Genomic DNA, 15005 nt, shown 5'->3' on the forward strand with positions numbered 1-15005 from the left:
CGTGAGCTTGCATCCCGTCTCTTATCTCACCCTCTCTCCCTCATACGGACACAAGTGAACATAACTTACATGCTTTGAAAGATTGGGAATAACCTTATACAGGCGGACGTGGTTTGGCACGTGCTCGAATCCCTCCAGTCCCAATCCAATGCCTGTGAAACGTTTGACATTCTTATCGGCTGAATTTTTCTATTTTTTCTTTTGTTTTATGCAACTCCTTGTGTAAGTTGAAGGAAACGTGCAGCTCTTGTGTTCTCGGCTGCTGACATGCATTCATCTTTTCTACCAGCCTCAGACATGTGACGTGTGTGTGCTTGTGAAAGTGTGTGATAATCTCCTGTTTGAAGCGTTATGGCAGCAGAGAAGCAGGAGAAGCAGAGATCACTCCAGTCCTGCTAACAGAGAGAGGAGATGCTGCATGTAGAGACTCAAACACTCCCGGAAACACTGCATAATTCATGAGGCTGCTGCAGCTGGAAAAACCACACACACACACACACACACACACACACACACACACACACACACACACACACACACACGCACACACACGGAAGAACCTCTCACAGACTCACACACACACACACTCACAGACTCACACACACAAACACACGCGCAAGGAAAAACCTCTGCCAGACTCTCTCTCTCTCTCTCTCTCACACACACACACACACACACACACACACACACACACACACACACACACACACACACTTGAAAAAACCTCTCGCTCACACACACACACACACACACACACACACACACACACACACACACATGAAAAAACCTCTCGCTCACACACACACACACACACACACACACACACACACACACACATGAAAAAACCTCACACACGCACACACACACACGGAAAAACCTCTCACAGACTCACACACACAAACACACACGGAAAAACCTCTCTCTCTCACACACACACACACGGAAAAACCTCTCACAGACTCACACACACAAACACACACGGAAAAACCTCTCTCTCTCACACACGCACGGAAAAACCTCTGCCACACACGCGCACACACACACACACACACACACACACACACACGCACGCACGCACGCGCACACACACACACACACACACACACACGGAAAAACCTCTCACAGACTCACACACACATGTGGAAAAACCTCTGCCAGCCTCTCTCACACACACACACACACACACACACACACACACACACTCACTAACACAGTCACACACTCACATAAACACACTAACACACTCTAACAACACACTCTCACACTCTCTCTCACACACACTCAAACTCTCTCAGACACACTCATGTAGTTTCTTGCACACATTAGACCCTAAAAACGACACCTCTACACTTCCAGCTACACTGGTTTAGAGTCGGCACGAAACAACACTTCGCTTCAGTAATGTGTGTATCAGTGTGAAGCGGACTTGATGTTCTCCACCAGGAATTGACTGGGTTGTGAAAAGTGTCTCTATATGATTAAATGTGCTGTGAATGTGTGTGTAAACCGACCCGAGACGTCAGAGGAAGATCTCGCTTATTGAAGAAGAGACACTCAATACATGATGACATCACCAGCCTCTCCATCTCTCTCTGCTTCATTACAGTCACTCAGCGGATTCAGTCTGGCGGGATTTAACATCCAGCCGATGATGGAGTATGAAGACTCTTCTTTCATGTTTATATATCTGGGTCTCTACGGTCTCATTCCACTTCTAGGTTCAGTGGGTTCTTTATAGAACTCTACGGTTCTAGACTCAGTTTTAAAGAACCATTACAGCAAAAAGCTTCTATATAAGGGGAAATGTCTTAAATACAGTCATGTTTAACTGGTTATTACATTTTTTTTGTGATAAAGTATGTTTACATGAGGTTTAATGTATAAAATTTGATAAAAAATAAAAAATTATTAAAAACTAAATCCGTAAAATGTTTCCATGATGGAATGTTCATATATGAAGAGTCTGACGGAACCCTTTAAGCTTCTGTGTAGAACCTCGTCTCCTGAGAGTGACTGCGTGTGTCCGGCCGAGTGTTTTAATCGCGTGTGTGTGTGTTTCAGGACCGCAAGCTGACGAAGGCGGAGCGGCAGCGCTTTAAAGAGGAGGCCGAGATGTTGAAGGGTCTCCAGCACCCGAATATCGTGCGCTTCTACGACTTCTGGGAGTGTCCGCTGAAGGGCAAGAAGTGCATCGTTCTGGTCACAGAGCTCATGACGTCAGGAACGCTCAAAACGTGAGGAGATTCCCACACGACACCGACATTTGAGTCACATTCAGATCGGGAATCAAGTGTGGTAGTGTTTTTTGCTTTGTTTTTATATTTGATTTTTATATTTTATTTATTATATTTTTTATATATTTCATTTTATTTTTTTATTCATACAGTGATAGTTCTTATTGAACAGACCTGTCAGTCTCCAAAACACACATAAAAGCGCCCTGAAGTCATCCAGGTACGCAACATTTGGGTTCTGGAAGTAAAAACCCCACTAAATTTTCTCCGTAGGGAAATTGATTTTAAACAGTAATTTATAAGCGTTTATACACACCTTCTGTGAATTATGAGCTTGGATTTGCTTTTGTTGTATTTGCTTGTGTTTGACAGCGGTATTCGTGGTGAAAACTACATTACCCATAATGCTGTACAGAAGTATCAGATAGTCGCCACAAGCAAAACACACCAAAATATCTTGTTAGCTCCGCCCACTCCCATGAAGCACTGCAGATGTAATCAAGCTGGTCACCCTAATCTCTCAAAGAATATTCTGGAAAAAAAAAACTAAAATATGTTTATATATATATATATATATATATATATATATATATATATATATATATATATATATATATATATATATATATATATATATATATAGGCTATAATCAACATTTGTAAATAAGCAGTTTTATAGGCTATTTCTCCATCATTTTTTATTGGATTATGTTGTTTGCAATGCATCATGGGATTGTAGGTCTTTCTCTCTCACAAGCTTCAAATCAAAGTTTGTAGTGCTGTGATTCTCCTCATAGCTGGTTGGTTTGGTTCATGGCTTATAACGCTAAAACAAAGACTTTAAAGGGGTGGTTGCTTATTATTTAATTTTTCTAACTTTAGTTAGTGTGTGATGTTGCTGTTTGAGCATAAACAACATCTGCAAAGTTACAACGCTCAAAGTTCAAAGCAAAGGGAGAGATTTGCTTTTAAAGAAATCGCTTTTTAAGGACTACAACAAACGGCTGGTAGAGACTACATCACATTCCTCCCGGGTTAGTGACATCACCAACCCTAGAATTTACATAAACCCCGCCCCCTGGACACGATTTATAGATTATCAAGACAGAATATGCTAATCAATGACTAGAAGATAACTACACATCAGCTTCATAAATTCATCAACTAACCATTCAGAAATGTCCTGTTGCTTCTACATGTTGTCACTTCTTCTCTCCATCATTGACTGACTCCGGTTTGAACATAAAAGGCTAAAAGTTTGACATTTTCAGTGCATGTCTGTGTGAGTGCAAACTCTTGAAGCTCCGCCCCCTGTGCCGGGAGCAGCAGCTCATTTGCATTTAAAGGAACAGACACAAAACTGGTGTGTTTTTGCTCACCCTCAAAAAGTGACAACTTTAACATGCGATATAAAAATATCTGTGGGATATTTTGAGCTAAACCTTCGCACACACACTCTGGGGACATCAGACACTTATTTTACATCTTGTGAAAAGGGCATTATACCACCCCTCTAAAAAAAAATCCCTATTGGAGAAATTAATGGAAAAAATACTTCCGGAACCGACGCCGCTGAAAAAGTGGGCGGGCACTAATGCGCTGTAGTGCAAAACACTTGTTGTGTATATTATAATAACATTACACAAGAAGTGCTGCTTCATCAAAGGATTCATTTAAATGTTATTACATAGTAGTTACTATAAAGTGGTTTCATAGTCCATATGACTATATTACGTTTTCTGAAGTCATATGACAGCTCTGCGTTTTTGCGTTCACTCATCATTCTTGAGCAGTTTGAAAATGCATGTTGGAGAAAGAGAAAGGAAGACTATGTATATCATATGACTTCAGAAGACGTGCGATACAGTGTACGAGCCATACAGACTGAAGGTATGGAGGTTTACGGTGCTTTTATGATGCTCTTGTATCAATGTAACAGTTGAATAAGTATTCGTTTCTCAGCCAGAGATGAGTGTGTCAAAGTAACGTCCAGATGACAGTGATATACAGATATAATATAGCACACATTTTGTGGTTAGTTAATGTCATGTATTCAGTTAAACGGACATACTGCACATGTTAAGCAGTGTTGAAATGATTACAGTACAAGTAATGCTGATTATCAGTTATAAGTGCTACTCATTGTTTCCTCCAGGTATCTGAAACGCTTTAAGGTGATGAAACCCAAAGTTCTGCGCAGCTGGTGCCGTCAGATTCTCAAAGGTCTGCATTTCCTGCACACGCGCACTCCTCCCATCATCCACCGGGACCTGAAGTGTGATAACATCTTCATCACGGGCCCCACGGGCAGCGTCAAGATCGGCGATCTGGGTCTGGCTACGCTCAAGCGAGCCTCCTTCGCCAAGAGTGTGATCGGTGAGGCGGTGGTCCTTCATTTCCAACTGTTCTGGATCCAGATTTTTTTTTAATTATTCGGGTTCATTTGATTTTGCTTTTAACACATTTTACCATGTTTACATGATCCCCATGGGTCGTCAAAGTCTGAAATTCAGTTTGATCAAATTCAATATTCACAATATCTTAAAGTCTCCCTGTAGTCAATAATTTTATCCCTTAAAACTCATCTTTGATCACCAAAATTACATATTAAGTGTTTTTTTGTCATGCCTAAAAATGGCTTGAATGTAACTCGACACCCTTGCCTTGTTTAGTATGTACAGTTCTATGAATATGCAAATGAGCCCCGCCTCCACTCACTCACTCAGCTCAGAGATCCACTGGTTGACGATCACACGTTGATCTGATTGGTTACAAGGTAGTTTGTGACGTCAGAAACACCAGTGATTTCAAAGCGTGTTTTTGAGACTGTCTTTGGTTCACTGCTAGCCTGGATGCCTGAACTTAGCCCCGCCTACAACATTTGAGGTCGGGAAGTTCGGTCTGGACTTGATCCGTTGTGGAGCAACTATGCTCGAACCAGAGCTGTTCGAACCAATCAAATTGTCAGGGCGGGCTTTATATGATGATGGACAGATGATCAACAGGAACGTAATCATCCACGTCACCAAAGAGCGCTTGGGTTGAATTAGTTTACAACAAAGATACCGCCATCGCGTCTGTTATAGAAGATATACAGCGCATTCATTTTAATAGAGGAACGGAGAACTGCGATCAAGGCATTTGTCGATCGGAAAGATGTTTTTGCAGTCCGTCCTACAGGATTCAGCAAAAGTTTAATTTATCAGCTGGCCCCGATGGTCGCTAAAAGATGGGGCGCAATGAAAACCCTGTGGTCATTGTGGTTTCTCCGTTGCTCTGATTGGCTGTAGGTCTATCCAATTGAGTGCAGAGGCATTTTCTTTCCTGGTTCTGTTGAGACACGCCCCATGATCACAGCCCAATGGAGCAGATCAGACTCACATTCTGACTAGAACCTGAGTATGACGATGTCAGGCTAGCTCACTGCAGTTAATACTCAGCAATGGTGTTGACTTATGAATTTACAGATGGTTTGTCTTAAAAAAAACATATATTAATATTACCAATATTAAAAACACCACATAGAAACACATAAAAAGTTGGATTTTCACCACAGGGGGACATTAAATGGTGTAAGAAAAGTCTTGATGGTCATTTCAAGAGGTCTTAAATTAGGGGACAGAAAAACAGGCATCGCATTTCAAAGTCGCATTTCAGAGTAAAAACGTGGTGCTGTTGTTTTTATTCAAGTGCATGTCTGAAGGTTCCAGGCAGTCTTTAGGAAAGTTTCTATTGCATTTTCTTTTCATCTTACCTCCTTATAATGCCTACTACAGTTAACCGGGGTAACCGCTATACTTCTACTATTGCAGAATTGAGAGGCGGCGATTGAGTGCTATTATAAGATGGTTTCTCTGTGTATCAGAAGAGTATTTCATCCTTTGATTTGGCCAGGTACGCCGGAGTTCATGGCCCCGGAGATGTACGAGGAGCATTACGACGAGGCCGTGGACGTCTATGCGTTTGGCATGTGCATGCTGGAGATGGCCACGTCAGAATACCCGTACTCCGAGTGCCAGAACGCGGCTCAGATCTACCGCAAAGTCACCAGTGTAAGTCCTGCACTTCAACACTACTGCAATCATTTCATTTCAGTTCAGTGGAGGAAGAATACTTTCTACACAGACCCTGGTCCTGCTGCTGCTCATATCCGTCAAAAAAAGAAACATTCATGACACTAAATGAGATTTTATGTTGTTCACTGGTAACATTTGTTTAAGTAAAACAAACAAATAAATACAGTACATTCTAAAATTGGTTGCGTTAGAATTATATTCTTTGGGAAAAGTGATGCATCTGAAATAGGTTGAAATAGGAATTTTTTCTCCCTATATTTCCAGATAATATTTTCCTAAATTTGCTTTGGCATTAGTGCATAAAAGTAAATTATTCAGCACATGATCCCTTGTGAGATTTATTTGTTTGTTTGTGTATAATGGTCTTTTGTGGTGTCATCCACACATGCAGAGTTGATGAATAACGGCAATAAAGTAAAAACCTAGTTAGCAATTACTTGTTTACATAGTATGATGTATTTTATATTATTATATTTTTGTCTTGTTTTCCAGTACAAATATCCAAACATTCTTAAATCAAGATGCATTTACTGGAGAAGCAAAATGACTGAAGATATTAAGTCTTGTTTTCTGAAAAACTGATAAACATGAAGTGAGTTCATGGTTAAAACAAGAACAAATATCTCCATATTTGTATACCCTGTAAGATACCCTATATGTATTTGTGTTTTTACCTTTTTTTTATGACAATTAAAGGGATAGTTTACTAAAAAAGTAAAATGTCAGTCATGTACTCTCCCTCATTCACTTTCAAACCTGTCTGATGGTGTTTGTTTTTCTATTGAGAACAAAGTAATCTTTTTTCATACAGTGATAATTCATAATGAAGAAAAAAATCCCACCAAAACATCACAGTAAAAATAGTCCATGCAATTTGTGCACTATATTCTAAGTTGAACGATGGCTTTTTGTGACTGAAATGTAATTTCTATGCCCTGAAAAGCCGAGAATCGCTCCGGTTCATAGATCTGTGGAATGAGTTCAGCTCATGAGTCTCAGCTCGCCGGAGGAGAAGAGTATCAGCGAATAACAGCATCAGTTTGGGTCTGTTCCTCACAAACACGTGCGATTGTGTCCGACAGTAACGGCTCTTAATGTGTGTCTCAGGGAGTGAAGCCTGCCAGCTATAACAAGGTGATGGACCCTGAGGTGAAGGAGATCATCGGAGAGTGTATCTGTCAGAAAAAGGAGGAGCGGTGAGTTACCGACGGCTTCTCAAGTCACTGTATAATATAGAGTCATTTAACCTGTGTGGACATTTTTTTTATTTTTTTATCATTTTGCCTATGTTAATGCCAACTGCATACATTCTGGCACAGGTGTGTATTTCGATTGGAATTTTACTATTTCACCCCCATTTCCTTTAAAATAAATCTGTTTTGCACTAGTAACACGAAAATAGTTCCTCTCAGCAGCTTTTGAACCCATTGAAACCCATTAAAACAGCAATTTCTACTATAAGGGCCATTTAAAGCAACACTAAGTAGGATTTTTTACCTTCAAATAATGTTTCCAAAATCGTTTCAGTGGTTCATCAAGTTGTGACAGGGTGAAAGGCACTTATGCGACCGCTTTGCGGTCCTTTATCTGGTATATCCACACTATGTAAGATAGCCAGATCGGGTCGCGTTTCTGTAGTTCTAATGAGACATAATAAAACTACAAATTTGACTTGCTTTACGGCAAGCGTTACAATTGCCGATAGGTGGAGCGTACTGCCGGTGCTGTGTACACAGCGAGCGTGCACGTGCGCGTGTGACAGTAGGATATGGTAGGCTAAATTATTTACGACAGCGGTAATGGACAATTCCGCTTCCAACCTGTAGGGCGACCGCAGAGGGAAAGTTCCTTGGTGTTGCTTTAACTATAAAATGTTGCAATCATTAATAATAGGCTTTTATTCTGTTGGCAAGGCTTCAAAATTAAAAATTGTAAAAAAAAAATTACCAGTGCCATTTTCTCAGGTTTGGCCTATAAAGCAAATACTCGCTTTATTCCTGTTTTCGGTTTCTGCATATTATAGAGCCAATTGGATAAATTATGCAGCTATAATTGTGTTGGTGTGTTGGTATGGATGTCAGAGTGTGGTTTGTGTGTGTGTGTGTGTGTAATAAAAAAAAATGTGTGTGCTTGTAATAAATGAGAGATAAAAACTTTAATCCAACCATTGTGTGTGCATCAGTTTTGCTGCATCTAACAGGGAAAATCTGTCACTGCGCCCAAACAAAATCTTCCTGAAAGCTCATTTTCTGAGATGTCATCCTCAAATTTGGAACACAACTCATTTAGATTTATGGCTTTTCTTATTTTTCTAGCTCAAAATGATTTTATGATCACACTGAACTCTGAGTTTAGAGTTCAGTGTGTTTTATAATATACAGGTGAAACTCGAAAAATTTGAATATCGTGCAAAAGTTCATTTATTTCAGTAATTCAACTTAAAAGGTGAAACTAATATATTATATAGACTCATTACATGCAAAGTGAGATATTTCAAGCCTTTATTTGTTATAATTTTGATGATTATGGCTTACAGCTTATGAAAACCCCAAATTCAAAATCTCAGAAATTTTAAAGATGTTCATAAGCTGTAAGCCATAATCATCAAAATTATAACAAATAAAGACTTGAAATATCTCACTTTGCATGTAATTATCTATATAATATATTAGTTTCACCTTTTAAGTTGAATTACTGAAATTAACTTTTGCACGATATTCAAATTTTTTGAGTTTCACCTGTATATATTTTATATAAAATAGTGTTCATGAATAATTTATCAACTTTTTTTGGTTTTACTTTAAACTTTTTAAGCTCCCAAGCTTCAAATATTATACAGTTTTGGATATTGTACCACTATGGACCTATTTGTAACTTTTTTTTAAATTGATGCAAAAGAGTTAACTCTCCTAGTTTGTTGGTCATCATTTCCTGAAGGTTAAGCACCAGTTTTCACTGTATCCTGGAACATGTACGTCCGGTAACCGTCTCTGCAACTCTCTGTCCACAGGTACACCATCAAGGACCTGTTGAATCACGCGTTCTTCGCCGAGGACACGGGTGTGCGGGTGGAGCTGGCGGAGGAAGACGACGGGATGAAGACGTCCATCGCGCTGAAGCTGTGGGTGGAGGATCCTCGCAGGCTGAAGGGCAAGTACAGGGACGGAGGAGCCATCGAGTTCAGCTTCGACCTGGAGAAGGAGGTTCCTGAAGCCGTGGCGCAGGAGATGGTGCGTGTTTTAGAGACTTCACCAGCGTTACCCGCGCCACCAAGCTCCGCCGCTATAACATATACGGTAGAACTGCACTTGTTGTGCGTCATGCTAATGTGGACGACCCAGATCTGAATCCAGCTTCCTAATATTTCAATATAAATATAAATTTCTAAATATTAATTGCTAATAAAAATTTCATGATTCGATTCGAGTTTGATTCACCAGATTGCGATTCAATTCTAAACTAGATTCGATGTGGATTCATTTGGACATATGTCAGGTACAGCACATGTCCATGTCTCTCAAAAGAAGAAATCTCTCCTAATGCTGCGTTTTGGGAACCCTGTCAGTCGCTACATTACTGTAATATTACAGGTTAATATTGACAAATGATTGGCAGACAAACATTTAATGACATGTTTGTAGTCCAATTCGTTTTTAACATAAACATTTATTAATGAACAATGGCTGTCATAAACGGTTCTTCTATATTTAATGTACGTTTGAATAAACTGATTATTAAAGCATGTTAAGTAAAAATATAATGATTTCATATATATAATATAATGATTTTTTCATAGTGATTTCATATAGTGCTTTTATATATATATATATATATATATATATATATATATATATATATATATATATATATATATTCAACCCAACATTTACCTTCAGGTGTGTTTATTCTGTCTGAATTTAGAGCCAGAGCTAATAACCTTGGAAACCAGATTTACCTGTGGCATGTGAACACCACAAAAACAGCCAATAAGTTTCATGGCTCATGAAATCTGATGTATTCCTGCTTCTATTGTCTCTAAGCTATGAGCGCTGATCAAGAGATATTTCACGCCTACAGAATTGAAATGAACTTTGAACGGAATAATGTTCTGGCCAGCTTTGGGTTATTCCATTGGAGAAGTGGATGTTTATTCCCTTAACAAACACCCTCCTATCCTCTTGTAACCTCCGCCTGCGATGCCATTTTCCTGCTTAGATTTGATCTGGTCCTGAGTTTGAGATTCATAACAACCTTCCTCGCTTTCTGAGGAACTCTGGATCCCCTGCTTGAGTTACGACCAAACCTGTTTTCAGATCTTCACACTAGATACGCTCATGCTAAGCAGCCAAAGCCGCCTGTGCACGTTATATATTAAACCATGGTCTTGCAGGTATGTGGCCTCCTGGACCCTGGTCGGATTGGAAAATCCTTTTGCCGTAATCACGTGTTATGTAATCTGAGAATTGTAATGTGTGTGAATGTTTGCTAAAGGGAAAATGAGTCGACAGCTGATATTCACACTGATCGACACAAACCACAGTCCACACGTCTCACCCTGTCAGACGTTTGTTCGGTACACTGATATTGATTTTCCATTTTGCCGTTTTACCCCTAACCCTTCATGCATTTAAGCGTACTTTGGTGAATCTCACAAAAAAAAACTAAATTACCAGTACTTTCTTTTGAATGAATGTTAAGTACATTTCCCCCCACAATTCTCTGTAGGGAGAAATTAAATGAGTAAATCATTCAGATTTTATTTCATTTATTAGAGACTGCACAACAAAAGCAAACATGATTTCCTTTTTCCCCCCTTGGTAATTCTCATTGTTTATTTTTTTAAATAAAAAAATACATAATCAGCAATGTAACTTTTAAAATATTATGTATTAATTCTCATTATCAACTTACTTTTATTTAAATTTATTGGAGACGGCACAACAAAAGTAGCCATGGTTCTTTTTTTCCCCCTTTTTTGAAGTAATTCTAGTACTTCATAATTTTGTTAATTATGTATTAACGCAGCAATGTTTTTTATGTAAATAAAAACATGTAACTTTTAAAATAATATGTATTAAATGTTGTTTCTACAATTTTTTTATTTTAATTTATTAATTATAGACAGCACAACAAAATCAGCCATGATTTGCTTTTTTCTTTGTATTCTTTTTAAAATTCTTCAAGATTATGTATTGAAATAATTTTTTCTATTTAAATAAAGAACTGTGTAATTTTTTTTAAATAATATAATATATATTGAATATTTTTTCAACTTATTTTTTTATTTAAATTTATTTAGTAGAAACAGCACAGTTTCCTTTTATTCTCTTTTTTTGAACAATTATTCTTGTTCTCATTAGTCACATTTCTCCTCTGTGTGTGTGCAGTGTGTCTAGTTGAAGCTTTCCCCCACAGACTCTTGCTTGTCTCTGTGAAATGTTCCTTTAATACAGCGAGATTCATTCCTCTGTTCCTAAAATAGAGCCCTCATTTCTTCTTGTCTGCTCTAAAAGTGCGTGTTCACACCAGCCCCCTCTTGTGCTTCTGTCAGGTTGAGTCTGGTTTCTTCCATGAGAGCGATGCAAAGATTGTGGGCAAGTCTATCCGTGACAGGGTGGCTCTGATCAAGTGGCGCAGGGAGCGGACGGTGCCGAGGGCCTCTCAGGGTGGCACTGCCCCGTCCATGCCAGCCGGTACGGTACCAGTCCTCTGCGAACCACCCTGTCTGGTGGAGCCCGAAGAGACTGAAGTGGACCAGCATGCCCGCGTGTGCCAACTTAGTGCCATGACTACATCCACCACATGTAAGCGTGTGTGCCTGTGAGCTACAGTAGTCAACATTTGAAATGGATCAAAACCTTCATCATAGTTATAAATGAATTTTGAACAATACCTGTTCTTGTCTTAGAACAACTCTGATTAACTTTTTTTGATCCACTTCAAATGTTGACTACTGTAGCTCAACTTGAAACTATTGTCACAGACTCACTAACAACAATATCCAGTCTGAGGGAACTGAGGGACAAGTGGCATTAATTGTCTCAGATCTTTGTTATAGTCCATGTGTGTCTCTCTGTCTCCCTCTAGCTGACAGTGGCATCGGCTCAACCGTGTACTCTGACTCCCACAGCAGTGGTCTGCACAGTGTCATATACCAGTCACTACAGGATTCGGTCTCCACCACAGCCCAGGAGGTTCGTATCACTTACCCATCATGGTTACTGATGATAAAATTCTGATATGTAAAGTTAGCATTCCTCTGCTTGCACGTACCCATGCATGCTTGTACTTGTATAGCTTTTATACAGAGGAATTATACTAAATATAGACCATCATTCATAATGACACTGTTGTGCAGCTTTGTAACTGTACAGTGTTGGTCATCAACCAGTATGTTTGCCTATAAGCATTCCTTGCATGGAGAGTTGTACATTCAAGCATCACTCACTATTTCCCCAAGTGTAAAAATGTTTGTTGTGTCTTTAATTTGATTATTAGCTCAGTGCTAGAGATCCTTGTTTGTCATTTCATGATAATAGTTTGGAGAAGTGGCTTTTCTTCCAGGCTCCACATCATGCAAGTTCCTCTGTAAATTACTTAATCAGAAGCCATGAGCATCTCCGACCCACAAGCCCTTCCTGCTTTCAAATACCACCAGACCAATCAGAGCCGACAGAAAGAGGATTTGCAAGTTCCGGCTCTATGAATTTTCTGTCCGTTCCTTTGCCTATTACGACCCGCCGCTATAGCGACACATCAGTGGAGACGTCCTCTGAGACAAAGGGGGAGGAGCCTGTCTCAATGGTGAGAAAAGGGCGTCGCCTTTCTTTAAACCCCACCCCTCACCAGCCACCGTCCCCATGTCAGGCCTGCCTGTCCTTATTCCTACTTGGGACATGTGCAGATGGAAGACATACGCCCTATTCTTCACTTATGCTTTCAGCCACAGGGTCTCGTAGGGGCTCTGTCAATGAGACCTCTAACCTCTCCCAACTCAACAAATCTCTGGAGAGCATCACTGGCCACAAATGTCAGCCTGCTCTTGCCTTTCTAAGAGCCCCACTGACCAAGCCAGAAAGAGGGTCCTATCGGCCTGCACGCAGCCACAGTGATGAGGGGCCCGCCATGGAGTCGTCTGGTGAGGAATTGGCATCACGTCGCAGAGCAAGTTTTTGTGTTAGCGAAAACTTCCTGTCTCATGTGGTAGGTCACTCCGCAACTGAAGACAAGGTGTAACCCTGCTGCTTATGGAGGAAATGCTGTGGTTTTCTCTATCCTTTGTGGTGGTTCTGCTGTTGCTCCCAGGGGCCTCTAGTACTTAGTGTAATTTGCTCAAATCTAAATGCGTTCTTCTTCTCCACTTTAACCGTACTCACCAAGTCCTGTGGGTACTGCTGTTCTCTAACGGAGTCCATTTTCCCCTCAAAACCTACCCAATAACCACGCTTAACATGTGCCTGACGTCATGCTGCTGCTAACCATCTTTGTGAATCGCTTCATGTTTTCATTATCACTTAACCTGGTCGTGTGTGGTCTGCATGCATGCCTTCATAATACTCACTATTGCAGCTGTAAGTGTCTGTGGTTTTATTTATATGGAATGGCTTTGTATGCGGTTTTCAATAGTTTGTTTGCTCTTCTGCAGCCTGCCGTTTTGAGAGTCCAAAGTCAGGCCGCACCTTCCGTAGCTCAACACGTGCAGACTTACCCTCCTGCATCCTCCGATACCCCTGCACAGCACACTGGACAGACTCCGGTGTCCGGACTGTCCACTCCCCAGCCGCTGGCACTTCTGCAAGGCATACTGACTGCTCCACAAGCCATGAATCCACAGCAGCTCGCGTCTTCGAGTCAGACTGCAGAGTTGAACACGCAGGCCCATGTGTCGCATCAGCCTGCATTTGTGCCGCAGAGTGTCACCGCTCCGATTTACCATCCTGCCACAGCAGAGCTAGCCAATGCACATATATTTCCACCTGTGCAGCGCACTGCAGTCGCAGCTATCCCATCTAAATCAGAAGCAGCGCTGCCTGCAGATCAGAGTTTTCAGAGTGGAGCCTCTAGCGTGCAGCATGTCTCATCAGCACCTCAACAAACACCTGCGTTACACCTTTTGCCGCAACCACCTGCGAATGCCACAACAGACGGGCAACTCCACGACTTCTCGAACATGCAGCAAACTGCTCCTGTACATCTGAGCCAGGCAGGCTCTGCACCATCATTCCAGCAGGTACACTTGTTTCAACCTTATCTACCAGATGTGTGTGTATGTTGGTACCAATGTGGCTGATTCAGTTTATACACTTGTAATGATCGGACACACTTTCTCTCTAGCCTGTTTGGTTTGTATTGGCTAACTGAGCTCATGGGCTTCTTAATGTGGGTCGCAGCTGTAGATTTGTCATTGGTTCGGTATTGCAGATAATTCTGGCCAAGTATAAATCAGGGGTTCTCAACTCTGTCCCTCAACATCCAGGCAAGGCAATGGCCAGGTAAAGTTGTCCAGGCATCACTAAAGAAATTATATATTGTCCAGCTTTTGGCCTGTATTTTTCATCCATCCAAAAGTAAAGTTACATTTTCTGTTTTCTGATATCCTGCCGACTACGCCAAAATGTTAGATCATGCCGATATCCTGCCGACTTAAACCAGAATGTCAGATTGGATAGATCTCAATGTCAGAAATATCAGATAT

General features: G+C 40.6%; 1 protein-coding gene across 1 annotated transcript in view; it reads left to right on the forward strand.

Moving 5' to 3' along the window:
- The window catches only part of LOC308681038 (serine/threonine-protein kinase WNK2), a 78865-nt gene that overhangs the window by 25549 nt on the left and 38311 nt on the right, over window positions 1-15005 (forward strand). Inside the window, exons 3-10 of the mRNA XM_081349558.1 lie at window positions 2062-2234; window positions 4390-4610; window positions 6129-6286; window positions 7418-7506; window positions 9321-9540; window positions 11862-12114; window positions 12398-12504; window positions 13956-14540. Of these exons, the coding sequence (XP_081205684.1) occupies window positions 2062-2234; window positions 4390-4610; window positions 6129-6286; window positions 7418-7506; window positions 9321-9540; window positions 11862-12114; window positions 12398-12504; window positions 13956-14540 (1806 nt within the window). The remainder of the gene's footprint in view (window positions 1-2061; window positions 2235-4389; window positions 4611-6128; window positions 6287-7417; window positions 7507-9320; window positions 9541-11861; window positions 12115-12397; window positions 12505-13955; window positions 14541-15005) is intronic.

This window comes from Scardinius erythrophthalmus (genome assembly GCF_964197995.2).
Source record: "Scardinius erythrophthalmus genome assembly, chromosome: 20".
Classification (NCBI taxonomy): Eukaryota; Metazoa; Chordata; class Actinopteri; order Cypriniformes; family Leuciscidae; genus Scardinius; species Scardinius erythrophthalmus.